At 43.8% G+C, this 27,668-nt stretch overlaps 2 protein-coding genes across 3 annotated transcripts in view; one reads left to right on the forward strand and one right to left on the reverse strand.

The window, feature by feature from the left end:
- UPF3A (UPF3A regulator of nonsense mediated mRNA decay) overlaps positions 1–1,527 on the forward strand; it is a 59,271-nt gene extending 57,744 nt beyond the window's left edge. For both annotated transcript variants that reach the window (XM_088454147.1, XM_088454150.1), the window contains exon 11: positions 1,279–1,527. The gene's annotated coding sequence lies outside the window, so the exon portion shown is untranslated. The remainder of the gene's footprint in view (positions 1–1,278) is intronic.
- Positions 1,245–26,473, reverse strand: LOC148480619 (F-box only protein 36-like). The gene is made up of 4 exons (XM_088454152.1): positions 26,378–26,473; positions 21,007–21,115; positions 14,520–14,692; positions 1,245–1,397 (listed from the first exon to the last, which is right to left on the reverse strand). The coding sequence occupies exons 1-4, from the start codon at positions 26,471–26,473 to the stop codon at positions 1,245–1,247; spliced, it is 531 nt and encodes a 176-aa protein (XP_088310278.1).
- Positions 26,474–27,668: the final 1,195 nt, after the last annotated feature.

Here is a 27,668-nt window from a genome sequence, read left to right on the forward strand (position 1 = left end):
AGCAAATCTAGAGACTATCAGGATCAACTGTGGGTTCTGCTCATAAGGTCAAAAGGAAATTTAGTAAATACTATGGATTTGACATATGGCGTGCGGGTCCAATAAGTTTGTAAACCCCTTCTAACCAGCCACTTAGTAAATTCAGTTATTTTTGAAGGTATACTTGATAAAATAAAGTAATACACACTGTAACATGTAATGTCTCTCTTGATTGTACAATGGGAGTTAAGAGACTGGTAATGATTAGCCTAGTAGCATGATGCTTATAAGGGTGTCCAGATGCACACGGACACAGAGAAAATGGATGTATTATCTGGATGATAAAAGTGGAACTTGGGGCCTGATTCAGACCCGGTCGCTAGGCTGCGTTCACACGTAGCCTGCCGATGTTTGCAAGCTGCGCATGCGTACAAGACGCAGTGCGAGAACTAGTTCATGCGATCGGGAAGCGTTTACACCCTGTACACAGACACTCCACAAGCGTGAGTGACAGGTCGTGCCGTTTGTGGGTGGTGACGGGGTGGTCGATGGTAACAGGGGTGTGGGGGTGCGAATGCAGGCGTGTCTATGTTTCTGAACGCCATTTCAGGGGCGTACATAATTAAGACGCAGCATCAGTATACACGTCACATGGCTGAATTACACACAGCAGCACTCGCAGTGCTTGCGGTAGGGTATGGTCAGCCACAAGTGCTGCCTATGGGTCCGATGTTATTCAATGTTATAGATTGTTTAATACACTTCCTGGAGATGACGTATGTTACTAAAGGAAAGTGGGCGTCTTGTATCCGGCTGGTGGGCATCTAAATACATACCGCGATAGCACGGCAAGATATAGTGGGCATGCTTATGTCTTGTTAGCGATCACAGGATTTGCATACTTTGGCTGCCGACGGCTGCGTGCGAACGCATCCTAGCGAGCGGATCTGAATCAGGCCCTTGGTTCTAAGGCTATTGGTAGAAACACAACATTAACAAGGATGTTTTTAGATTTTATTGGCTAATTTGCATCCCCCATTCAGTATAATAGCCCGCACAAAGCAGAATACAGATGGAGCACACCCACATGCTGAATCCAAGCTAGTTTCTAAATGTCCTCCTTACAGAGGTCAAACCTGAAGGATGGATCAATGAAAATATCAATCAATAAGTCAATCAATAAAACATTTCACTCCTGTATGGTTTGTCTGTATACAGAGGAAAATTACTACATAAAAAAACAAATCTTTAACCTTTTTTTTCCACTAAAACAAAGTGCTTTTACTTTTTTGCATCCAGGCTGGACCCTCCACCTTTTCAGTGAGTCTTCTTGTCTTCATAGAACCTGATCCGCTTTTCCTTGGGTTTATCTCTTGTCTTGGTTTGATTTTTTCCCAAAATTCTTCACTGCTGCACAGCTGGGGAATAAACGTTTAGACTCAAAGATCTGGCAACAGTTTAAATGAAGTATTTTTGTAGAAACACTTTGTACTCGCTTCCTTCATGTATATTATGTTTCCGGGTGCATACATTGCGTAATGAAAAATATAATTTTAAGTATGTACATACTATTTAATGTAATTCAAGTTATATCATTATGAGAGTTTATCATATTATAGTGTGGCATGTCAATACACTTTCCTGTTATTAAAAACACTTTTTCACATACTGAGTAATAAAAAATAACAAAAAAAGTAACATATATTTCTATGTACATTTCTCTTTGTCTCACAAATGTGACCCCAAGTCTATAAGGGATGTACACAAATATTGGACAGATATGCTCATAACATTATAAAAATGTCCATAACATTATAAAAATAAGCGTATATGGATTAAACTAATTGAGTAAAAATAGAAGAATCACGGAAAAGTATTTTTCTGGTTATTTTTAACATTTAATGTCCATCTTTGAAATAAAATACGATTTTCAAGGTGAAGTAAACAATAGAAATACTGAAATATCAAAAATGTTCTATTCAGATCGAAAGGGGTAAATGTAAATGTAAAAGCAGGGTTTTCTAACTTTGTGAGAATAATATTTGTATATTGTTTCTATATACTAAACATATATAAAGAATGTTTTGCTTCATAATTTAAACAGAACCTGGCGTGGGGAAAGCTCGCAGTGGAGCCCTTTTTACACAGATTCAGACTCAGTCACACACGCATGTACAAATGTCGCACATCCCATTGATCAGTGTACGCCAACAATGCAGTGCCATTAACTATGGTTTAACTATGTGAATAAGACGCACATTTTTTTGTAAAAAGGATGTGTGACCGAGTCGCACAGGACCTGGTACACCGAGAGGGGCTATTTTGCCCAACTGAAGCAACAGTAAGAAAGAACACATCTGCATTATTTCCCTGCTATTTGACAAGGCACTCGCTTGGGCCTCTTCCATGTGGGAGCGTAATGATCTTCTGCTTCACAATTGTTCATCTTTGCTGGAGGCCATTAAGAAAGTTTTTGATGAGCCAGACAGAGTGGAACTTCTACCCTAGTTACATTATTCCAGTTCTGAACCTTAGCTTTTGAAATGTCATTGCACAACAAGGCCATGGTCACCACATTTTGGCAGGGTCTTAATAAAAGAATTAAGGACGAGTTGGCTGTAAGATAGCTGCCCACCTTCCATGATGATCTAAGCTCACTCTGCAATAAAGTAGATATTGGCTTCAGAGAGTGGGTTCAAGAAAAATAATCTATTTGACACTTGAGAATTTAATTAGCATGCCATTTCCAGACCTCGCGGAGCAACGGCTCCCTTCTCCAGCTTTGCTAGTGGAGGCACCAATGCAAATTGGATGCTCCAAACGGACGCCACAGAAAGAGAGAATCGTTTGAAAAATAATCTGTGACTTTATTGCAAAACACCAGAGCACATGGTAGCTGAGTGTCCCAACAAACCGGGAAACTCCAAGGCCTAAATAGTAAAGAAGTGACTGTTCTAGGTTCTCTATGCTCTACACCCATGTCATTGGAGATCCATAATAAGGATTGGTCAAATTCCTGCGTTTCTGGCTTTCAGGGCTGCTGAGCATTTTATTTGTATGTCTTTGGTTTCAGATTTAGGACTATATATGCAATCTCTTAATCCGCCTTTATACCTTGTCATCATAAACAGGAATAAGGTGTTGAAAGAAAACTTTTTTCTTAAAACCAATACTATTATCATGCGTGTGGGAGCCCTCCATCGGGTAGAAATAAGCTTCCTGGTCATTCTTCTAGCCATAAATCCTTAGGTGGACTGGTCAAATTATATCATGGGTATGTACATGCCATTCTCAATGCCTACAAAAAGTAATAACCTGTACCATGTCCCGCATTTGCGTAGCTCAATCTGGAGTCTTTATTCCTACACAGTAACTGTCTTTTGCTGATGTGTGTTCAGCAAGCATCAAGCTGAGTAGCTTCCACCACATATGTCTGGGCACTGTGCTTTAGAGTTCTTGGGAAACCCCCTCCCAGGGGTCAGGTAATTCCACTATCCATACCTGAAACCTTGATTATATTGGTAAAAATCTGTATCAGGATTTTGTCCATAAACCTCCTTCACCGGCAGAAGCAGGCTTCTTTTTTGTAAAGAAAGGGAGGACTTCATCCCTGCATCAATTTCTGAGGCTTCAATGCTATCACCCCATTTCTGAGTTATGTGACCAGATAAAGTGAGATTAGATTTTCATCAAGTTGTTTCTATGTAGAGCATAAAACCTAATAAGCATTAAGCCTGGAGATGAGTGGAAGACTGCATTCAACACTGGAGACAGTCATTTCGAATATCTGGTCATGCCATTTGCGCTTAGTAATACTCCTGCAGTTTTTCAGTTTCATGAATGAAATATTTCAAAATTTCTCTACAAAATGTGTGGTCATGTATCTCCATTATATCCTCATCTTTTCTAGGACTCTTTCCTTCCATCAGGAACAGGTTTGGGAAGTCTTCAAAAAAATATTTTTACTGTAAACTGGAAAAGTGCTCACTGAAGTAATCAACTATTCCCTTCCTTGGATACATATTGTCTGCTCGGGGACTTCAAATGGATCAAGAAAAAGTAAAGGCTATACAGGATTATCCACAACCTTTGGGTCTAAAAACCACGCAACGATTCCTTGGCTTTGCCAGTTACTATTAACAGTTCAAGAAGGGATATTCTTCTGTTGTAGCACCCATTTCCCTTACCCATAAAGGGAGCTAACTCTGCAAGTTGTCCTTTTAAGACCATCCAAGATTTCAATATTTTAGAGAAAACTTTCCTCACAGCTCCCATCCTAAACCAGCCGGACATTACTAAACCGTTTCCTTGAAGTGGACACATTCTCTTTAAGATTCAGAGCAGTTCTTTATCATAGACAGGTCTCAGGAAAACTTCACCCCTATGGGTTCTTCTCCCAAAAAATTCTGGTGGCTGAAAAGAACTACGTAATTGGAGATAAGGAACTTTTGACTGTCAATTTGGCACTGGAGGAATGGCGCCACTTGTTGGAATGTGCAGGTTATCCTGTGATTGTCTATACTGTTGCATACTTACAAAGTGCTTTGCAATTAAATTTTCAGCAAGAATGGTGATTACTTTTCTCCACCCATTTCAATCTTATAATTACTTTTCATCCTGTAGTAAATAATGGGAAAGCTGATGCCCTCTCTCGTTCTTTTGATTCAACGGATGAAGAGAGCACCACTGAATCTAAAGCTTTATTGAAACTTGGGAGTGTGTTACCGACTAGTGCTAGTTAACAGAATTGTAATCTTCACCAGGGATATCCTTTGTGCCTCCAAAATAATGCTTCAAACTCTTATCTTGGGCCCACTTTTCCCATTTGTCTGATGATATAGGGGTTAGAAAACTGGTCTCTTCAAGTAGTCTCTAGAGGTTATTGATGGTCATCTTTGTGATGAGATGTCAAGGATTTTGTGTCAGCCTGTACCATCTGTACACATAAATCTCCTACTCCTAGGCTATATGGTCCACTTTTCCCTCTTCTGTTACCAGATAAACCTTGGACTCATCTCTTAATGGATTTCATCTATGAATTATCCCCTTCAGAGGGTTATAATGCTATATGGTTGATTGTGGATCACTTGTGAAAACTGTCTCACTTCCTACCTTTAAATGTCATGCTCTCTCCTTCCAAACTGACTTCACTTTTCATTCAGTGTGACTTTCATCTCCATAGCTGTCAAATTGTTTGTGATCTGGAGAACTTTGTGCAAACAATTAGGAATTAAGTTAAATTTCTCCACGGCATACCATCCACAGTCAGATGGACAGACCAAAAGAGTTAACCAGGATTTGAAAAATTCTTAAGAATATGTATCTAAGCCTCTCAGGATGATTGGGTCCATATTCTACCATGGGCAAATTCACCCATAACAATCGATGTCATGAATCGTTAGATACAAATCCATTTTTCAATGTGTATGAGATACATCCCTTTGTGTCTATGCCTTCCATATTCCCTCTTTCTGGAGTGCCAGCTGCAAATTCCCATTTCCGAGATTTCATGTCAATATGAAGACAAGTAAAGAACAAACGTTCTTAAAGCTTCGTACAAGTTTTCTGCAATTAAAAAGAGGAAGATGGTACCTTGTTTCAACCAAAGAGACCGGGTCTGGCTATCTACTTGCTACTTCTGGTTGAAAATGCCTCATATGAAGTTTGCACCTCATTTCATGGGATCTTTTAAGATTGTTCAAATAGTCAATCCGGTAACATTCAGGTTGAAACTTCCAAGATAATTACGGATTCATAATACTTTTCATGTTTCCCTCTTAAAACCTCTAATAATAAATTGGTCTTCTTCTTCCTCTCGCCCTGCTGATACTATTCTTGTGCATGAGCAGGAGGAGTATGAATTTAATGGAATATTGGATTCCCAATCCCCTTGATACACTATATTTCCCTCTGCATTGGAAGAGTTTTTGTTCTGAAATGCACTCATAATTTGCTGATGAACCCCTTTTGGAGTGTTCGGTGCCCACCCCTAAGAGGGGGTATACTGTCACAAATTGGCACTCAGTGCCGTATTACCAGGTCCAACAACACAGCATGTTGTGCAGTTCTCCTGCCTGACAGCCAGCCTGTCCTCTTCAACTGCCAGCAGAAGCAGGCGAGTTCTGGCTGTCTGTGATTGCGCTGGTCACTTGAATGTAATGTCACACTGGTGCCAAATTCAAACCTGCAAGCTACTAAAGGCTGTTTCTGAGCACTACACAGTGCCAGAGTATTATGTCACTTTACCTGTTCCAGCTTCTGCAGTTGTCCACTTCCGTGTACTATACTAGCATTCCCGCTAGGCTGTTTTAGTAGGGTGCCGCGCCCTACCCGATTTTCAAAAGGGCAGAATGCACCCTGCCCTTTTGGCAGTGCCCTGCTAAAACAACATGCCCACCCATGGGCCACAGTGTCCTGCGGGTGGGAAAAATAGCAGTGCAGCGATGCGCACGGCAACTATTCACAGAGAGAGGAGAGCTTGGGGACAGAACTGCATGTCTGTAAGTGCCAGGCATGCCCCCAAGATTGATGAAAAGGGGGTGCGTCTTAAAGGCACGCCCCCTTTTCTCATGGCCATGCCCCCTTTTTGGACACGCGCGACTTTGGCGCACGCTGGAGTGCCCTTTCTAGGTCCGGCACCCTGCCTGACACCGGACCTAGAGTGAACACTACCATACCCAGCTTCCTCCTGACTATGCTAACTATAAACCTTTTGTCTGTGCCCAAGACCCTGGTTTGTCTCCACGTTCTGCAGCCTTACTTGGGAGACTGTTCTTGGAATTAGTGAAACCTCTGTACCACTCTGATATCCTTAGAGTGGTACAGATTTGACACCTCCATGGGGCAGTTAGAGGGCTGCGACTTGCGGACTCCCTGCAGCGAAGTATATCCCGCCATGCGGCAGTTCTTGGTGAAAACCGGGGGTTCCATCAGACACTGCCAGTACAAATCCTGGTATGACAGAATCCAATCTGCCCGTAGACATGATAATGACAAAGGCCTGCTACCAGCTTGGGACCTTTCAATTTTTTGGAAGACTCATTAATGACTTAAAAAATACATGATGTAAAAATACATCTACAGCCATGGCCAAAAGTTTTGAGAATGACAAGTATTGGTTTTCACAAAGGCTGCTGCTTCAGTTTTTATGATGGCAATTTGCATATACTCCAGAATGTCATGAAGAGTGATCAGATGAATTGCAATTAATTTCACAGTCCCTCTATGCCATGACAACGAACTTAGGGCCCGATTCAGACCCACTCGCTAGATGCGTTTGCACGCTGCCAAAGTATGCAGATCCCGCGATGGCACTGCAAGGCAATAGCATGCCACTATGTCTTGGCGTGCGATCACGGTGTGTATGCAGACGCCCACCAGCCTGTCTTAAGACGCCCACTTTCCCTTCGCAATACACGTCATCTCCAGGAAGTGTATGCAACAATCGGTAACATCGAGAACCATCGGATGCATACGCAGCACTTGTGGTAGACCATACCCTACTGCAAGCACTGTGAGTTCTTCAGTGTAAAATTCAGCCAGGTGACGTGTACTATGATGCTGCGTCTTAATTATGCACGCCTCTGAAACGGCGTTAAGACACTCAGGCATGCCTGTGCTAGCACCACCACTCCCCCGATTCCAGCAACCAACCCCTGTTACCACCCACAAACGCCTTGTCCTGTCACTCAAGCTAGCGAGGGGCGATCGCTTGGCAATCGCATGGACTGGTTTGCGCACACGCACCAATATGTACGCATGCGAAGAATGCAAACATTGGCAGGCTGTGTGCAAACGCATCCTAGCGATCGGGTCTGAATCCCAAAAAAAATTTCCACCGCATTTCAGCCCTGCCACAAAAGGACCAGCTGACATCATGTCAGTGATTCTTTTGTTAACGCAGGTGAGAGTGTTGACAAGGACAAGTCTGAAGATTACTCTGTCTTGCTGATTGAGTTAGAATAACAGACTGGAAGCTTTAAAAGGAGGGTGGAGCTTGAAATCATTGTTCTTCCTCTGTTAACCATGGTTATCTGCAAGGAAACATGTGCAGTCATCATTGCTTTGCACAAAAAGGGCTTCACAGGCAAGGATATAGCTGCTAGTAAGATTGCACCTAAATCAACCATTTATCGGATCATCAAGAACTTCACGGAGAGAGTTTCAATAGTTATAAAAAAGAGTTCAAGGCGCCCAAGAACGTCCATCAAGCTGCATGATCGGGGCACCACCAGTGCAGAGCTTGCTCAGGAATGACAGCAGGCAGGTGTGAGTGCATCTTCACGCAACAGTAAGGTGAAGACTTTTGGAGAATGGCTTGATGTCAAGAAGGGCAGCAAAGAAGCCACTTCTCTCCAGGAAAAACAGACTGCTATTCTGCAAAAGGTACAGGGATTGGACTTCTGAGGACTGGGATAAAGTTATTTTCTCTACTGAATCCCCTTTCAGATTGTTTTGGGCATCTGGAAAAAAAACGCTTGTCTGGAGAAGGAAAGGTGAGCGCTACCATTAGTCCTGTGTTATGCCAACAGTAAAGCATTCTGAGACCATTCATGTGTGGGTTTGCTTCTCAGCCAAGGGAGTGGGCTCACTCACAATTTAAGAATACAGCCATGAATAAAGAATGGTACCTGTCACGGCCAGGGTTTCTCGGCATGGTAGTCACCGGGTATTACCTGTGAGGTCGTTATGGCGGGGGGCTCTGGCAGTGGTGCTGGTGTTTGGCGAGGGGCATTGACTGCGCGTGGTTCTGTGCGGGCACATTGTCACTAGGCCTGGTGAGGTCTGGCGGTGGTTCCGTTGGCATGGGTGCCGCCATCTTGCCTGCAGCCATGTGATTCCGGCTGTCCAATCCTGGTAGGTCATGTGCTCATTCCAGCCAGTCACAGTGCGGCACTTTAGGAAGGTCCAGAGCCTTCCTTCCTTTGCCAGTGCAACGTGTTTCTCGGCTGCAGCTTAGAGAGAGTACCTGTGCCTTACCTGCCTGCTTGTCTGTTACGCTACTAGTCTGAACCTTGTCTGCTCCAACCTGCTGGATTTACCCTGCACCCTCCACATACCTTTCACCTGCCTGAGTACCTGAACCTGCTGTTCCCTGCACCTTGCCTCCCTTCACTCCCAGCTGGACTTCATTACCACAGCCTGCATTTGTTACAGCTCATCATTCCTGCATTTGTTACAGCTCATCATTCCTGCATTTGTTACAGCTCATCATTCCTGCATTTGTTGCAGCTCATCATTCCTGCATTTGTTACAGCTCATCATTCCTGCATTTGTTACAGCTCATCATTCCTGCATTCGTTACAGCTCATCATATTTGTTTACTGGACTCTTCCTGCCTGTCACTATCTGGACATTTCCCATTAACCCCCACTACAGTTATCAAGGGCACTTTAGTGCTATACCTGGACTTTTTATTTGCCATTCCCATGTCTTCTAAGTCACTTATTAAAAACGCCACTTTTTCATTTAAGTCTGCTTCTGTGTCTGCTCCTATCACCACCCCGGGTCCACAACAAATTCAGAACCTCACAGTTCGCACTGTCCCCATGGATCCGGCCACGGAACAGGAGTCTGGACTGGATTTATTTTGCTGTATTGCTGGTCGTTTAGAAAACCTGGAAGCTATGCAACATCAAATGGCCCAGTTCCTACAGGAGATGTCTGAATGCCAAGATAATTAGCAAACCTCGTTAATCACCCCTGGGGTATCAGCAACTTCACCTCCTCCTGTGCCTGGTAATACAGGGACCAGGGTATCCCCTCGTCTACATCTACCCATGCCAAGCAAATTTGACGGTAATCCTAAACTCTGTCGTGGCTTTTTAAATCAGTGTGATATACACTTTACATTACAGCCTGATAACTTCCCCACCGCTAAAACCAAAGTGGCATACATTGTTTCCTTGCTGACCGGCTCGGCTCTGGATTGGGCCTCCCCACTCTGGGAGCGTTCAGACTCGCTGCTGGATAACTATACACACTATTCAGGAGGATTTTCGATGAACCTGGACGCACAGCATCGTCCAGCATCATGACCCTGAGACAAGGAACCCGCCCTGTCAGCCAATATGCCGTACAGTTTAAAATTTTGGCATCAGAGCTTAAGTGGAATGAGGAGGCCCTCACCTCAGCTTTTTGGCATGGTCTATCCGACCGATTAAAAGATGATCTGATTACCCGTGAGCTTCCTACCAATGTAAATGATATGATCTCACTCTGCAACAAAATTGACCTACGCTTCAGAGAACATCAGGCTGAAAAGCACAGAACTGACCGGCAAAGGTCATTTACGTCTCCCTTGCATACCCGTCCACCCCATTATCCTATAGATGAGGAGCCCATGCAGATGAACCAAACCCAGCTCTCCAAAGAGTAACCTCAGAGAAGTATGCTAAAAAACCTCTGTCTGTACTGCAGAGATTCGGGTCACCTGGTGGCCTCCTGCTCCAGCAAGTCGGGAAATGCCCGTTCCTAACTAACCTTGGGGACATCAAGTTAGGAGTTATTTGCCATCCTCAAACACTAAAGATTTCAAGATTTCCTTAGCTTTGGATCTCAAGCCCAACCCTGTCTTCGTCTCTGCTCTATTAGACTCTGGAGCAGCCGGAAACTTCATGACTTCCAGCCTAGTTGATAAACTACAGATTCTTTGTTCATCTCTCAAGCAAGCAATTTCCCTGACTTCTGTAGATGAACGTCCTCTAGCTAAAGGAGTGGTCACCAAGGAAACTCAACCAGTATTAGTTCATGTTGGGGCACTCCACTCCGAGTCTTTAAAATTCTTCATGATACCAGAGGCTTCTCAAGAAATCATTTTAGGAATACCCTGGTTACGCCAACATAATCCCAGGATAGACTGGTGTTCAATGCAGATTATTTCATGGGGAACTGACTGTCAGAAATCCTGTCTTCCCAAAATACGATCTGTAAGAAAGACAGTTTCGTTACCATCTCCAGCTATACCTGAGGAGTACCAGATGTTCTCTGATGTTTTTTCTGAGCAACAGGCGAACGTCTTACCTCCCCACAGAGAATGGGACTGTCCTATCGAGCTGCTGTCTGACAAGATGCCACCCCATGGTCGCACCTATCCTCTATCCGTGCCTGAGACTCAAGCCATGTCAGAGTACATCCCGGACATTCTAGCAAAGGGATTTATTCGACCTTCCACCTCTCCCGCTGGAGCCGGCTTCTTTTTCGTTGGCAAGAAAGACGGAGGCCTAAGACCTTGTATAGATTACCGGGGCCTCAATGATATAACGATTAAGAATCGGTGTCCTCTTCCCCTGATCACTGACTTGTTTGACAGAGTTAAAGGGTCCATCATATTCTCAAAGCTGTATCTGAGAGGGGCTTATAATCTCATCCGCATTCGTGCTGGCGATGAATGGAAAACCGCCTTTAATACTAGAGATGGACACTTTGAATACCTTGTGATGCCCTTTGGGTTGTGCAATGCCCCTGCCGTGTTTCAGGGCTTTGTTAATGAGATTTTCCGGGACTTGTACATCTCGATTGTAGTTTACCTGGATGATATATTGATTTTTTCATCTTCTGTAACAAAACATCATGAACATGTGAAGGAAGTATTGTCCCGTCTGAGAAAGAGCCTTTACTGCAAACTGGAGAAATGTGTCTTTGGGGTTCCCAGTGTGCCATTCCTTGGTTACATCATCTCTGGCTCCAGTCTAGAAATGGACCCCAAGAAGGTGCAGGCGATTTTGGATTGGTCCCGTCCTCAAACTTTGAAAGCCGTCAAGAGATTGCTTGGGTTCGCCAACTACTATAGACATTTCATTAAAGGATTTTCATCATTATTGGTGCCCATTACCGCGTTGACCCGAAAAGACACTAACCCTGCCTTATGGCCACCTGAGGCAGAGACTGCCTTCTAACTTAAAAAAAAAAAACAGGCAGTTATTTCAGCTCCAGTCTTACGACAACCAGATTTGGATAGGCCGTTTCTAGTGGAAGTGGATGCATCTTCAGAGGCCGAGGGTGCAGTTCTTTCCCAGCGTTATGACGAAAATCGAGTTCATCCCTGTGGGTTCTTCTCCAAGAAGTTTTCTCCTGCCGAGAGAAATTGTGTCCCGTTTTTGATGTCCCAGCTGTAGAAGACACAGGCCCTCATTCAGAGCCTTACGCTCTGAGCAGAGCGCACGCTCTGAATGAGGGCCGGTCTCCATGAAAATGGAGCGTCCTCCTGGACGCTCGTATAGCTGTGGGTCACCACCCACAGGCTATACGAGCGTGCATTTTGATGGCCGCGATGGTCGTGACCATCGCGACCATCGAAACTGCGAGCCGGAGCCTGCGGTTGAGGTTTTCAACCGCAAGCTCCGGAGTGATTTTGGCTCTATCAGAGCCAAAATCACTCCCACTGACATCACTAGTGATGTCAGTGGGCCGGCTTTTGACGGGAGGCGTTCCCGTGGGAACGCCCCCGTCAGGGAGGCACGCCTACCAAAGGGGGCATGCTGTCAATCAACATTGACTGCACGCCCCCTTTGATCGGACACAACGAGCGAAGGACTTTCCTTCGCTCATCGCGTCTGGCGCATGCGCACGACGGAGCTCCCTCCGTCGTGCGCATGCTCAGTCCAGAACATCGACCCACTTGCGAGCGGACAGCCGCTCGCGAGTGGGTCTGAATCAGGCCCACTGTACGGAAATTTGCTTCAATCTGGTCTCAATTTCGTACTGACCTGGAGAAGGCGTCCTCCCGTTACAAATTTCAAGCTGATCAGAAGCGTAGGAAAATACCACATATGCAAGTTGGAGACCAGGTCTGGTTGTCCACCCAGAACCTACGACTTTGAGTGCCATCCATGAAATTTGCTCCACGCTTCATTGGGCCCTTCTCCATCATAGAAGTCATTAACCCTGTGGCTTATCGCCTTCAACTACCCCCTTATCTGAAAATTCCCAATTCCTTTCATGTCTCCCTGTTGAAACCCCTGGTGCTAAACAAATTTCACAGAGTCCTGCCTGCTTCTCCCCGTGTCCAGACTGAAAGGGGCATAGAGTTTGAGGTCTCCCAGGTCTTGGATTCCCGTCTCCGCAGAAGACATTTGCAGTACCTACTGGACTGGAGGGGCTACGGCCCAGAGGAACATTGTTGGACCGATGCCCAAGATGTCCATGCTCCTGCAGTCATCAAGAGGTTCCATGCTGCCCATCCGGAGAAGCCAGGTGAGTGTCCTGAGGCTACCCATAAGGGGGGGCACTGTCATGGCCAGGGTTTCTTGGCATGGTAGTCACCGGGTATTACCCGTGAAGTCGTTATGGCGGGGGTTCTCTGGCAGCGGTGCTGGTGTTTGGCAAGGGGCATTGGCTGCGCGTGGTTCTGTGTGGGCACATTGTCACTAGGCCTGGTGAGGTCTGGCGATGTTTCCGTTCCGTTGGTATGGGCGCCTCCTTCTTGCCTGTGACCATTTGATTCCGGTTGTCCAATCCTGGTAGGTCATGTGCTCATTCCAGCCAGTCACAGTGCGGCACTTTAGGAAGGTCCAGAGCCTTCCTTCCTTTGCCAGTGAAACGTGTTTCTCAGCTGCGGCTGGGAGAGAGTACCTGTGCCTTACCTGCCTGCTTGTCTGTTACGCTACTAGTCTGAACCTTGTCTGCTCCAACCTGCTGGATTTACCCTGCACCCTCCACATACCTTTCACCTGCCTGAGTACCTGAACCTGCTGTTCCCTGCACCTTGCCTCCCTTCACTCCCAGCTGGACTTTATTACCACAGCCTGCATTTGTTACAGCTCATCATTCCTGCATTTGTTACAGCTCATCATTCCTGCATTTGTTACAGCTCATCATTCCTGCATTTGTTACAGCTGTCATATTTGTTTACTGGACTGTTCCTGCCTGTCACTATCTGGACATTTCCCCCACTACAGTTATCAAGGGCACTTTAGTGCTATACCTGGACTTTTTATTTGCCATTCCCATGTCTTCTAAGTCACTTATTAAAAACTGCACTTTTTCATTCAAGTCCGCTTCTGTGTCTGCTCCTATCACCACCCCTTTGACACTTATGAAATGCTTGTAATTTTACTTCAGTATACCATAGTAACATCTAACAAAAAGGTATATAAACACTGAAGCAGCAAGCTTTGTGAAAACCAATACTTGTGTCATTCTCAACAGCAACAGCACACCAACGAGAAATTGCCCTATCAACAGTCTCATTTCAACTTGTCATGCCACAAAACAAAATCTGTTGCAGGTATGAAAACATCACTCATCCAACCAGAATGTGTAAAAATTTGCACCAAAACAAATGTAACCATATTGACATGCAACCTCCATGCACATTAAATAAAACTAGGAGCAATTGTGCAAGCATAGGTAATATAGCATATAAATCTGTAACCTTTAGCAAACCAGTTTCCGTTGACTGAGCACACCTGCAGTATATTCATTTTACTGCTATTCAGCATTTCTAGCAAGGAACTCAAAGAAAAATAATTGTTAGTGCTTACTAGAACATGACCTTTGGAAAATGAAAATCTATGGAACAACGGCAGTGTATTGCTTACCTTCTGGTATGTCCTACAGGTTTCTGACAGCTGCTTAATGTCTTGGGAGTCAAGAAAAGATAAGATACGAATCTTGAGGGTATCAGGTATCCGAACAATGAAATCAAACTGTCCTCTGCACAGGTTCAGTACATATTCCATTGTGTTCTTGCCAAAGATCTTTTCTAGTGGTTCTACAAGGTTTAAAAAGCAAAGCTTTTAATAATTTAATGTGAAACTGAGCAACATGTTATAGTCTACAACACAAAGAATATACTTGCAGAGAAAGAAATATGCTCTCAATAAATTATACGTTGCTAAAGTATTGTTTATACATGAAACCCTCCAATACAACCTACAATATAGTAAACAAAGTTCCCATTCTCAGTGAAAGTAGTAGGTTTATAGACACACTCATGTTCAGTAAGAGTACTAAAATCTACAACACAATTTAATATTAAAGACAAACACCACACAGCATTATGTTGTTGGACTATGTACTTTACACCCCAATACTCCAAAAACAGTTTAGCTGTTTTTTTTACAAATATTAAAGACACAGGGCCTGATTCAAAGATTAATTTCCGATGCGCTGTGATCTCACAGTCCCCCCTAACCACAGCATGATTGACATGCTGCAGCTCTTGGGGATGGAGCAGGGGCTCCTGATTTCTGAAAGGGATGAGGTCAGGGTCTGCGTCGGTGGATGAATATGCAGAGCAGATACATTTGTACAGCTGCTGCTCAAATGAGCCCCCAAAACCAAGTCAAATATTAACTTAATGATTAATAGTACATTATAGATTAGATGTCTAAATGGCGCCAACACTGAGTTTAGCTATACCCAAGTAGCACACACATCTTCTGTCTGCCAGCATTATTAGCTAATGGTGAGCAGTAACACTGACACCACGCAATTGATGCTGTTACATGTGACAGTCTCAGCCATTAAGAATCAGCCTGATAGTGTCTGTTGCTGTCACACATGAAAGCCTACAGGGACAGCCGCGGCTTTAGCTAGCTGAGGCTTAATCCAGCAGCGGCTTCGGTGCAGCTAGTCGATAAGAATCAGCCTGATTTTTATTGATTGCTGATGTTGGACGTCATCGCTATCTACCGGTTGATCGTGATTGATGCTTTTCCCCCCTCCTCATACCTCCCGCCCCCCGACTTACCTGCCCACTGCAGCGCCTCTGGTGTCTGCTCTGACACGTGGTCTCCCAGCAGACCACAGTACAGTTCAGAAAAAAAAAAAACTTTTTTTTTCTAAACTTTATTGTGTTCTGCTGAGAGAACACGTGTCAGAGCAGACACCTGAGCCGGAGGAGGGACCAGAGCGCCGGAGGAAGACGCCGGGGAACTGCACACGCTGACACAGGTAAGTGTCACTTGCTATTCGCCACCTCACAGTGGCGGATATTAACTCCATCAAATTCCGAAAATACATAATTTTCGGAATTTGATGAATACCATAATTTCCATATCCCCATACTAAAGTATGGGGAGTGTGGAAATTAACGCAGTGGGACTTAACCAGGAGATATCAGTGATATCTCCTGTGTTAAGTCTCTTCATGAATACTAAAATAACGTTAATTAAGGAAAATGTCCTTAAAAATTTTATTTTAGTGTGGATGAATAGGCCCCTTAGTACATATGACACTTATGCATAACAGAGCCAGTTATTTCTTGCCCCATCAACACTTTTTTTACTCACCTTCTTGACTGACACAGCAGCACTACATGGCACTCAAGACTGACGCAGACCTATTTTTGCTACTCAAGACAGACTGAAGTTTCAAACACACTTTTTGGAGGTTTACACTTTGTCTATAAGATGCATTCAAGGTCATATCTATAAATTGTAAAGAGCACACCTCAGAAACGTACAGTTATTCAATGCAGTGCAGAAGGTTAGCGATGACATCTCTAAAGTTAAGGTCATCTTCGTTATTGTCTAAAGGTTTTCCACTGACTAAACATCACACACCTCTTAACATAATGTGGCTATTTTATCCCATACTGCTATATCATTTACAGAATAACAGAATAAAGAGATAAGACTTTGCAATTTATACACACAATTTTTTCATAAAATTTTATATAAAATAAAAACTGGACTAATGAGGAGGGGGGTTTAATACTGTCCTATGTCACACACTAGACAAGCTGGTCCCCTAAACAAGATTATGCAAGAAGCTGTACGGATCCATTCTAATCTTGGCAGCCAATGGTTTGATACAAAGGGTATTGATTGGGAATGACAAGTGGCAGAATTGTCTGTGCTGATGCTTGGGCTGAACACGGATAAACCGAGCCCAATGATAAAGACTGAAGACAAGGATGTTATTACATAGGGCTTGGATGGTCCACAAAACCTTGCCACGGGATCCCAAATTTCCCAAAGTGTGAAATATAAGTGGCCTTTCAAAAGCTTTTTTTACATTTGGTGACAAAATCTGCTAACAAAGGTTTTATTTGGTTGATGTGGATGGTAAGGGACATTGGCCCTGATTCAGAGCCGGACGCTCTGACAGAGCGCTCGCTCTGAATCAGGGCCGACCCTCTTAATTTTTAAAGCGGCCTCCTGACCGCTCGTATAGCTGTGGGTGACCACCCACAGCTATAGCGAGTGGCCAGGAAGATGGTCGCGATGGTCAAGACCATCGCGACCATAGAGCTTGCGACGAGACCCTTGTGGTAGGGTCTTGTTGCCGCAAGCCCTGGAGTGCTTTTGGCTCTATCAGAGCTGAGAGCACTCCCACTGACATCGCTTGTGATGTCAGTGGGGCCGTCCCCAGACGGTAGGCGTTCCCATGGGAACACTTCCGTCTGGGCAGCTACGCCCCCGGCACGCCCACCAAAGGGGGGGTGCTGTCACTCATCATCGACAGCATGCCCCATTTGTAGCGAGACCCGGAGCAACGGCTTGCTCGTCGCTGTCCAGGTCTCGCGCATGCGCACGACGGAGCCGCCTCCATCGTGCGCATGCGCACTGGGCCACCATTGACCCGCTTGCGAGCGCTCAGCGCTCGCGAGCGGGTCTGAATCAGGCCCTTTATCCTTCTAATGTCTGCCGAGTAGAAACAAAGCCTATTTGGTCTGGATCAATCTAAAGAGTTATATAGTTAATAAGTCTGTTAGATAAACCTGTCGCAAAGAGATTAATGCCCATGATTAGCAAATAAATTGATCTTTAGTGGTGCACTTGGTGGGGTCTTTATTAGGTTTGGGAATTATTATGATATTGGAATGACTAATATCAAAATGACATTTCCACTTGTATAACAAAGTTAATGACCTGTACCAGTTATAAAGTTAAAGTTTGTGCAAAAGTTTTATAATGCAACATGGAAGAGCCATCAGGGCTGGCGGCCATGTCCCTTTCATGCACGAGGGGTAGGGAAGTGCAGCAGCGGGTATCAACATACCTCATAACGCCTCTGCATTATTTATATTATGGTTCATGATGTGTATACAAGTAAATAGAGTTAATAATCAAACAATCAACAAGTGAATAGTTTGACAGACAGACTTAGGCTGGAACTGATGATTCCTGTAAAATGTTACATGGACATGAGAGAGTATGCCAAGAGATGCCCAGACATGCCTGGGCATTGTTTACCATTCGTACAAGGTGTTACCTTACAGAGCATAGACACAGTTAACAAGAAGAATTTATAAACATATATTTTCTTCTATAAACAATGTAAGTCTGCTCTTGAAAGTCATTACTGTATTCATTACAGTGCAGAGGGTGAATACTTAGGAAGTAGTCTGAATCATTGATGTTGCAACTTTCTGTTTTAAGTGCTGCACTATGGTAACTGAGGCATTACAATTAAGTGGCCAACATGACACATCAGACAAAATGATTTACTTGTGAAAGGCCCATTGAAAGTATGATATATTTGGCAGCGAAACAATTATGATTACAATTCAAAGTTGGGCAACAGTTTTACATCTAGTCTGTAGTTAACATTTTCTAAAATACAGAACTATTTGGATAACACAGAGATTCTGACACAAGGAGCCAATAACAATATTATATTTATCAATTTATTTATAATTACCCTGGTACCCACACGATGGTACCAGGATGGGACGCTTATCTCTAGGTGGGGAGCAGTAAGTCCATTTAGGGAGGGAGACTAGAGGAGGAAGTCAGACAGGAGATCATTATTTATTCTATGGTGATTTATATGTAGGCATGCAGGAGGCCAAGGTGGGGATGAGACAGAAATATTAAAGGTAAGAAGGTCATGGACATGGATAGTTAAGCTGAAATATATATTGCAAACACAGTTGGACATCCCCTCATTTTTCATGCACTGCCGATGTGTTTGCCCTGCCTGCCTGCCCCAAGAATCGCCGCTGTGTCCAGCATGGAGAGTGGGAGTAGGAGACTTTTCCAAACCAGGAGGTAAGAGAGAGGCTTAGACACAGCGGCAGTGACTGTAGAGTGTACAATGGTGATGTTGAAGTAAAAATAATAAGGGTGGGTGTGTCTGAGGAGAGGATATGTGCAGCCAGAAAGCACAATGGTTAAGGAACTATGAGCCAAGGAGTCTGTAAATAACAGCTGCTCTGAGTGGGATGAATCATAATAGAGAAATTATGTGCACTTTATATAAGGAACTGAAGAGAGAGGGAAGGGAGTGAGTACAGTGGGGTAAGCATAGCCGCACACCACTGATATGTCACGTAATCACCCTGAACCCATTTTATTTTAAACTCACCTGTCCGGGGTCCCGTGTCGGGTGTAAGCACTGCTCGGAACACCGAAAATGGCCGCCGTGGCCATTTTACCCGTTTTCTGCACATGCGCAGTAAACTCTGGGCACACTCTAATGCCCAGAGTCTACTGCGCATGCACAGAACATGGGAAAATGGCCGCCGCTACCATTTTCCCGGCGTTCTGCGCATGCGCAGTAGACACCGGGCACACACTAGTGCCCGGAGTCTACTAATGCTCCAGTGGCTGGCCAGCCACGTCAGTTGGCTGCCGGCCACCGGGCAGAGAGGAGGGGGCACCGCATGGGGAGTGCACACGGGCCCCCTCCTCTCTTAAGACGCCCCTGCCTCCTGCTGCATTACCATATTAGTGCTATCGCAGCTACTAACATGTTAGCAGCTGCGATAGCAACTCCATCCTCTGCTGAATCAGGCCCACTGTTCAGTTTACATTGAATCCTTTAAATATTGAAGTGCCCCACAAATTTCTCTAAATAATCTTTTCCTGCAATACATTTCTATTTGCATAAATGTGCCTTACTGTATTTTTCTACCTCACACTTACATAAGTACATGCCACATTCCAGTTATTGCAAACTGCATCTATAAAATAATTTTGCAAGTATATTTGACAGATTGCCAGTAAAACTAGTAATGCCCTTGGCAACAACAGTAATTTGGCCACTTCAAAATGCTGCCTACTAGCAGTTTTGAATCACACTGTCATTACATGAAACTTTCTAATTTGTTCTCTTAAAATACTGCTCATTTCACCTTCAATTATGTTTTATTGCAATCATAAGAGTGAGGGCTTACTTTATTACATATCTCACTAATGCATAGTTACTTGTACATATATAAATGTGTGATCTACAATTTGTGACTTGTAACTATTGCTGTGTATTCTGGGCCTGATTCAGAGCCGGACGCACTGAATCAGGGCCCTCCTACATGAAAATGGAGCGGCCTTATGGACGCTCGCATAGCTGTGGGTTACCACCCACAGCTTATGCGAGCGTCCATGATGATGGTCGCGATGGTCAAGACCATCGCGACCATTGGGCTTGCGACGGAGACCCTGCGGTAGGGTCTCGCTGCCGCAAGCCCTGGAGTGATTTTGGCTCTATCAGCCAAAATCACTCCCACTGACATCACTAGTGATGTCAGTGGGGCCGGCTTCAGACGGTAGGTGAACATCGACAGCACGCCCCCTTTGGTGCGAGACCCAGAGCGACGGAGAGCCCGTCGCTAGCCAGGTCTCGCGCATGCGCACGACGGAGCTCCCTCCGTCGTGCACATGCGCAGTGGGGCAACATCGACCCGCTTGCGAGCGTCCTGCGCTCAAGAGCGGGTCTGAATGGCCCCCTCTGTTCAATGAGTTTTCTAAACTGAAACACAAACATGTTTCTCAAAGTGACAATTCAACATTAGATATATTTATCTTCCATGCAGAGCTTATACAGGATTATCTAATGGCAACAAAAATAAATAAATCTACCTGGAATATTACATTATGTGAAGGTGGTCATCTTCTTTGGAAGATTCTCCTACATTCTTATATTTGATTGGCTCTTTAATTTAACAAATGTAAAGGGTTAGGATGCAGAAGTAAAATTGTTATATGGAAAAATAATTGCATAATCCAAGTTTTTTTATGGTCTGTGTTACACCACAACTAATCTCAGATCACAGAATAGCTACTATTTAAAAGAAAATAAAAATCTAACCAAGTTCAGTGCTATTGTTTTTGGTTATGTGCTATACCAGACACTTACTGTGCAACATTGATGCTTGTAAGAATTCACTGTGTGTTTTCTTTACTTCTATTGGTGGCATTTTCCTGTGCTCAGCCCGGACAGAGATCTTCCACGATCTAAACGTAACCTAAGAAAGTTTAGTGACCAAACAGAGTTACAAGTTTACTAATATATTAATAAGCATCACTGTACTTGTTCTGTGGGGTTAATTCAGTTAGGGGTGATTTTCAGTTGCAATGACATACAAAACGCAGGCAATAACAACGTCATTTGCACTATGGGGCTGTGAGCAAAAATCCACAAGTCCAGCAGTACTATAAGTGCGACTTATAGCCACACTTACTCGCGGGCGCAACATAGTTGTCTCTAATTGAACTGTGCCCTGTATGTGAAAAGATATCTATCATTCAATTTCAATAAAGGCATGACTGTATAATGGTTATATGATGTTTGCTCTAAGCTTTCTGTCATTTCGTAATTGTATTCTGCTTTACTTGGGTTAGTTTCAGCGTAGACAATATTGGATGATGGTGTAATCACAAATCAGTTTAAGGGCTCAATTCAATTAGCCGTGACTATGTCGCACCTGGAAGTAAATGCAGCTATATGCCGCACTTACGGTACCGCCAGATTTGTGGCTTTTTGGTTGCAGCCCCATGGGGCTCTGTACAAAAATCCAAGTGTGTGAGGCGAGTACCTCTCCCCCTTTGCCCCTAATTGAATCAACCATCAAGAATTAGATTTGTGGGTTATTGGTTTGACTGTGATTGGCTCGCAGCCGGCGCCATATTTGACATGCATTCGGCACTGGATTGCTGCTGGATATAAGTGACTGGGAAAGCAGGAGGAGGGGCAAGGCCAGTGAGTGAACCATCGGCGCTGTTTTCACCTGGCTGGACCAGCTGAAGAAAGTAAAAAGACTAAACCAGGTACTACACAGTTCCTGAATTTACCCTGTGCCCCCCAGTCAGCCAGTCTTCCGTTTTCCCCCAACTCCAGACAGCTTTCCCTGCCCTGCTCCCCCAGTCCAGCCAGCCTGTCCTGTCCCACCCTAGTCTAGCCAGCCGTCTCTGCCCTGTGCCTCCCCCCCCAATCCAGACAGCTTTCCCTGCCCCCCCCCCCCCCGAATCCAGACAGCCTTCCTAGCCCTGTGTATCCTAGTCCAGACAGCCATCCCTGTCCTGTGTGCCACCGCTCCCCCCCTAACCATGTCTAGCAATCCCTGTGCCCCCCAATAGGCGCAGCTCTCTCTGTCCTGCACTTCCCTTCTGGCTTTTTATGTAGATCTAACATTCCAGTGTATTTTATATTTTATTTTATGTGCATCTGGCTTATTTGATGTTTTATACGTGGTTTTGGCTGTTTCAATGTATGTTATGTGGTCCCTGCAATATATATATATATATATATATATATATATATATATATATTATGTGTCTGTGTGTATGTATGTAGAGTCAACTTTGCTTTTCCTATATACATTTAGTATAGATTTTGGTTTTGTGTATAAACTTACTGCAGCTTTTTCTTGTGTAGTTTCATCTATTATATTATATTTATATTGTATTTATAGTTTGACAAGTTATAAGAACCACAGCCCAAACACTGAGAATTTTTAAACTGGATTACGCAACAATTGATGCCCCCCCCCAGTGTAGCTCCGCCCATCTTTGCCCCATTCCCCCCGGGGGGCCCTGCCTATTTTGTAAGTACCGGGACCAACAATTTCTGATGGCAGCCCTGATGGTACTCGATTGTACCAATGGTTTTGCAGTGTTGCTAAACATTATGATGTGTGCTAACTGCTAAGTAATGTGGGCGTCCTTGTGTAGTGCTGCGATCACAATGAATTAGCATACTATCGCAGTTGAACTGCGTGCGTAATCGCAATTGCATACACAGTTGCAATTCGTAGTGTGTCAGGCCCTCTGTACCTGGACAAACCCTGTTCCACTGCCAGGGGTGCAAATACATGTATTTTTTTGCATGCAGGGTAAATACTGACTGCTGCGTGTAGCCCACAAATGCTGGACAGCTTTATTGTTACACTGCAATTTATATTTTAATTGGACACTCCCCTCCAAAATCTAAATTTGTCTGGACAGTTTGAATCTGCCCCACCAGCGGTGCAGCATGAAGGGCCGTAATTAGGGGTGTGCGAGCAGTGCGGGCGCACAGAGCGCAGAGCCTTGTGGGAGGCACCACGGCTCCTGTAACTGGCTAGCAGGGTGCCTGGAACGTCACCCTGCAGCCATAATTTATGCAGCAGTGCCACCTGGAGCGTCCCTAAGATGCTTCAGATGTGCACATCACTGCCCTAACATCCTGAGGATGCTCCGGCTATTGCTGTAATGCTCGGTGTTCGTAGCCCCCTCCATATGACGTCACATGGAGGGGGCGTGGCCTTAACCGGGCAGCGTGAGCTGTAGTTACGGCTCTGGCAGCATGGTATGTCCAAGTGCACAGTTACTTATTTCTGTTCTGCTCCTAACTCAGAATCAGCCCCTCTCTATACTGTATATACTGTATACATATTATTCCTTGTAGTTAAGGGTGCAATCTTATTACAAGGGTTACATGTTAAAAAAGTAAAGCTGAGTTAAAAACAAGGGTACTGATTCTGAGTTGGATGGATATCTTTGCATGGATGCAAATAGCGAGTTTTAGCATATAGCACTTGCGTAGATGTAAATTAATGTATATTTGCGAATCTCTCTCCTGTTCTGAGACGGATGGATCTTTGCTGTATCTGTCTTTGCATGAAGTGGGCATTTCAGGGCAGGAGCTGGGCAGCAACAATACAATTGCATTAAACTGTTCTGTCTTGTGTGAGTGTTGTGGGCGTGTAGCTTGCGCTTCGTGCTATTCTGGGTCATGCATACCAAGAAGGGAAGCCTGTTACAGCATGGGGCTGGTGCACGTACCAACACTAATGATGAAGGTTGGAGCTGGTGCACGTACCAATACTAATGATGATGGTTGGGGCTGTGGACGTACCAATACTAATGATGATGGTTGGGGCTGTGGACGTACCAATATTAATGATGAAGGTTGGGGCTGGTGCACGTACCAATACTAATGATGATGGTTGGGGCTGTGGACGTACCAATACTAATGATGATGGTTGGGGCTGTGGACGTACCAATACTAATGATGATGGTTGGGGCTGTGGACGTACCAATACTAATGATGATGGTTGGGGCTGTGGACGTACCAATATTAATGATGAAGGTTGGGGCTGGTGCACGTACCAATACTAATGATGAAGGTTGGGGCTGGTGCACATACCAACACTAATGATGAAGGTTGGGGCTGGTGCACGTACCAATACTTGTGATGAAGGTTGGGGCTGGTGCACGTACCAATACTAATGATGATGGTTGGAGCTGGTGCACGTACCATTACTAATGATGAAGGTTGGGGCTGGTGCACGTACCAATACTAATGATGAAGGTTGGGGCTGGTGCATGTACCAATACTAATGATGAAGGTTGGAGCTGGTGCACGTACCAATACTAATGATGAGGGTTGGGGCTGGTGCAAGTACCAATACTAATGATGAGGGTTGGAGCTGGTGCACGTACCAATACTAATGATGAAGTTTGGGGCTGGAGCATGTACCAATTCTAATGATGAAGGTTGGGGCTGGTGCATGTACCAATACTAATGATGAAGGTTGGGGCTGGAGCATGTACCAATTCTAATGATGAAGGTTGGGGCTGGAGCATGTACCAATTCTAATGATGATGGTTGGAGCTGGTGCACGTACCATTACTAATGATGAAGGTTGGGGCTGGTGCACGTACCAATACTAATGATGAAGGTTGGGGCTGGTGCATGTACCAATACTAATGATGAAGGTTGGAGCTGGTGCACGTACCAATACTAATGATGAAGGTTGGGGCTGGTGCAAGTACCAATACTAATGATGAGGGTTGGAGCTGGTGCACGTACCAATACTAATGATGAAGGTTGGGGCTGGTGCAAGTACCAATTCTAATGATGAAGGTTGAAGCTGGTGCATGTACCAATACTAATGATGAAGGTTGGAGCTGTGGACGTAAAAACTGTGGGCTTGAAGTCGCAGGGATCCTCGCACTCTCCCTACAGAGACCCGCATTAGCATAAGGTGATAAATCATGCTTCCGCAAATACAGCCGCTCTGTGCCCCACAGAATCCACCCCAAGATAATCAGTCAGCACTAAGCAAGAAAACAAACCTGTATATATATAGATTAGAAGCACCAAATGCTGAATAGCATGGTACTGTCAGTGAGCTGTAACTAGGGAATGCAAACTGTAATATGTATATTCCAATATACAATATCTCTATACTGATTTTATTTTCTCATGGTATGCCAGCTTAAATGGTTAAGTTTGATAAAGAACTTCTCAGGGAATAGGAGCTCAGCCTCATTCAAATGGGTAAGCCCTAGGCTGGGCATTATGATTGTATATAATGATGGTCATTATATGTTCAACCTTTGTATATATCAATATTTTTATTACAGGAGTATTTATAAATATAAATGTATATAAATGTGCAAAACTGCATCAATTGTGTCTAAAAAACAATGAATGCATCCATTGGAAGCGCTATAGGCTAACTCCAGATACCCGGCACCTCCAGAGTGTACATGAAAAATAGTCCTCTTGTAGTGAGAAAGAAAATGGAACTGTGGGATCCCATCAGGATCTCTTCAACCATTCAATCTTATTTACATAGAGCTATGTGTTTTCTATAATCTACTGCATTTGTACAAATATAGGAGCATAATGTTATAAAACATAGAGCATATTTGCACATTGATAAATGACCCTTATTGCTGGCAAACATGAGTGGTCCTTGGTGGTCTCATCTGCTTCTGCCCAGTTTTATATATCCTCCCCTAAAAACGTATTTCTCCATACTGAAGAGAAGTGGTGCAGATAGAGGCATGGGCAGTGATTTTAGCTCACACATGCAAGATAGGAGTCTAACTCTTATCTGGAAAATAAAAAGAACAATGGCAGGGCATCGTCATATGGGCTGTGTAACTGCTGTTTGCAGCAGGCACTGCCATAGAATGTAAGGGAAGTCTTCCTTTATAAGTGTATTTCTTTATAAACCCACTAGAAATATGTAGGAAAGATTTCAAATTGTGGTTAGTCTGCCTTTAAATGTAATTACAATTTTGGTTATTGTATTTACATACAGTGGCTCAAAAGTAATTAGGCTGAGATGTTAACAAAACACATTAAAATCAATGGAATAGCTTGGAGTCACATCAACTACCCTAAAGATATTTTACTGAATTCAGGAAAAGGAAAAGTACATTCATTGTTGGGATTAATCTTACCCTTAGGTGTCTTGGCAACTACTGGTTTGAGAAGAAAAAATGAGCTTTACCTCTTTATGTGTAATGGTAAGATGGTGAAGGTCTTTGCTGGGAGCAGGAGCCTGGCACTGGATTTCATACAGCGGATCTTGCAGAAGAGATACCATAGTAATACAGTATACTGTAGGTGTTATCTCCTGCCGGTGCATGTCAGTAGTTTATGTAAGCCTCCCCATGTGTCTTCTGGGATCTGTGCACAACTCCCTCCTCCTTAGGTGGCTTGGCAAATCTGCCTGGTTAGTGATCACCACATTCCTGGGTTCCATCTGCTGAATGCAAGTGTTAATATTTTATTCACTAAGCAAACATGACTTTGTTTACAGTGTAACCTGCTCAGTTTCTGGCAAGAGGACAATAAGACAGGAGATCAGAACATTTGAATTAAAACCTGGAAACAGATTAAACGCTACAATGTAATAGCTTTTGGGCTTATTGTAAATGGCTAATTTCCTGAGTCACAAAGTCATAAACTCAATCATATGTCTGCCTAACTAGTTGTTGTCCCATGACAAGTCTGTTTGCTCAATAAGTTTTATCATCCATGTACACCATAGCAAACCCTAACTCTCCTTTATTGTGTTCCTATTTCAGTGGGTAAGATGATCTTTGCCATTATTTTCAAACCTGTATGCCTTGTAACTGATATTATATTTATTTACTAGCTAAACCCTCTTATTGACTCCTAAATGTGTGTGTCTGGCTCTTAAAATGATTATAGCCATTACTCACTGTCCTCCCTCTGGTTTTCATTACATAGATATTTATGGTTATATAATGGTTCCAAACACTAATTCATAAATCCAATATATTTCTATTAGGTACAATTTTTTGGCAACCAAGTGAAAGAGTTTGTGCTTACGGAAAAAGGCAGCAGTTCTATGAGTCAGAAGATATCAGTAGCAGACAATATCAATACTATGCCAGATTTCAATATGAATACGCAAATTACTCTATCTCCTTATTATCTATCCATAAAGAAATTGAGTTGTTTGATATTGGCTGGAAATTGTTTTCAACATAAAGCTCCCAGCTCCATAGAATCCACTGGTCATTATTCAAGTAGATAATACAAAATAGCAAACATTATTTATTTTACTAATATACATCACAGTTACTATCAATTATGTCATTTTCAGTGATATTTGGTTGTTATTATTATTATCCTTTATTTATATGGCGCCACAAGTGTTCCGCAGTGCCTTACATAGTACATAGAACTAATAAGTGAACAAGAAACAAGTAACTTACAGTACATTACAGTGCAGGACAAGGACACGATTTGTATACATTGCTGCAATAGCG

Source organism: Taudactylus pleione, unplaced genomic scaffold (genome assembly GCF_031769625.1).
Source record: "Taudactylus pleione unplaced genomic scaffold, aTauple2 ptg000609l, whole genome shotgun sequence".
Lineage (NCBI taxonomy): Eukaryota > Metazoa > Chordata > Amphibia > Anura > Myobatrachidae > Taudactylus > Taudactylus pleione.

What these genes read in the sequence shown, in the direction of transcription:
- LOC148480619 (XM_088454152.1), bottom strand. Translation starts at nt 26,473, where the DNA reads ATGGTATCTCTTCTGCAAGATCCGCTGTATGAAATCCAGTGCCAGGCT. An exon ending in ACAAGCATCAATGTTGCACA is followed by an intron (nt 14,693 to 21,006) that starts GTAAGTGTCTGG and finishes TAAACCTTGTAG; the next exon opens with AACCACTAGAAAAGATCTTT. An exon ending in CCTGTAGGACATACCAGAAG is followed by an intron (nt 1,398 to 14,519) that starts GTAAGCAATACA and finishes TTTATTCCCCAG; the next exon opens with CTGTGCAGCAGTGAAGAATT.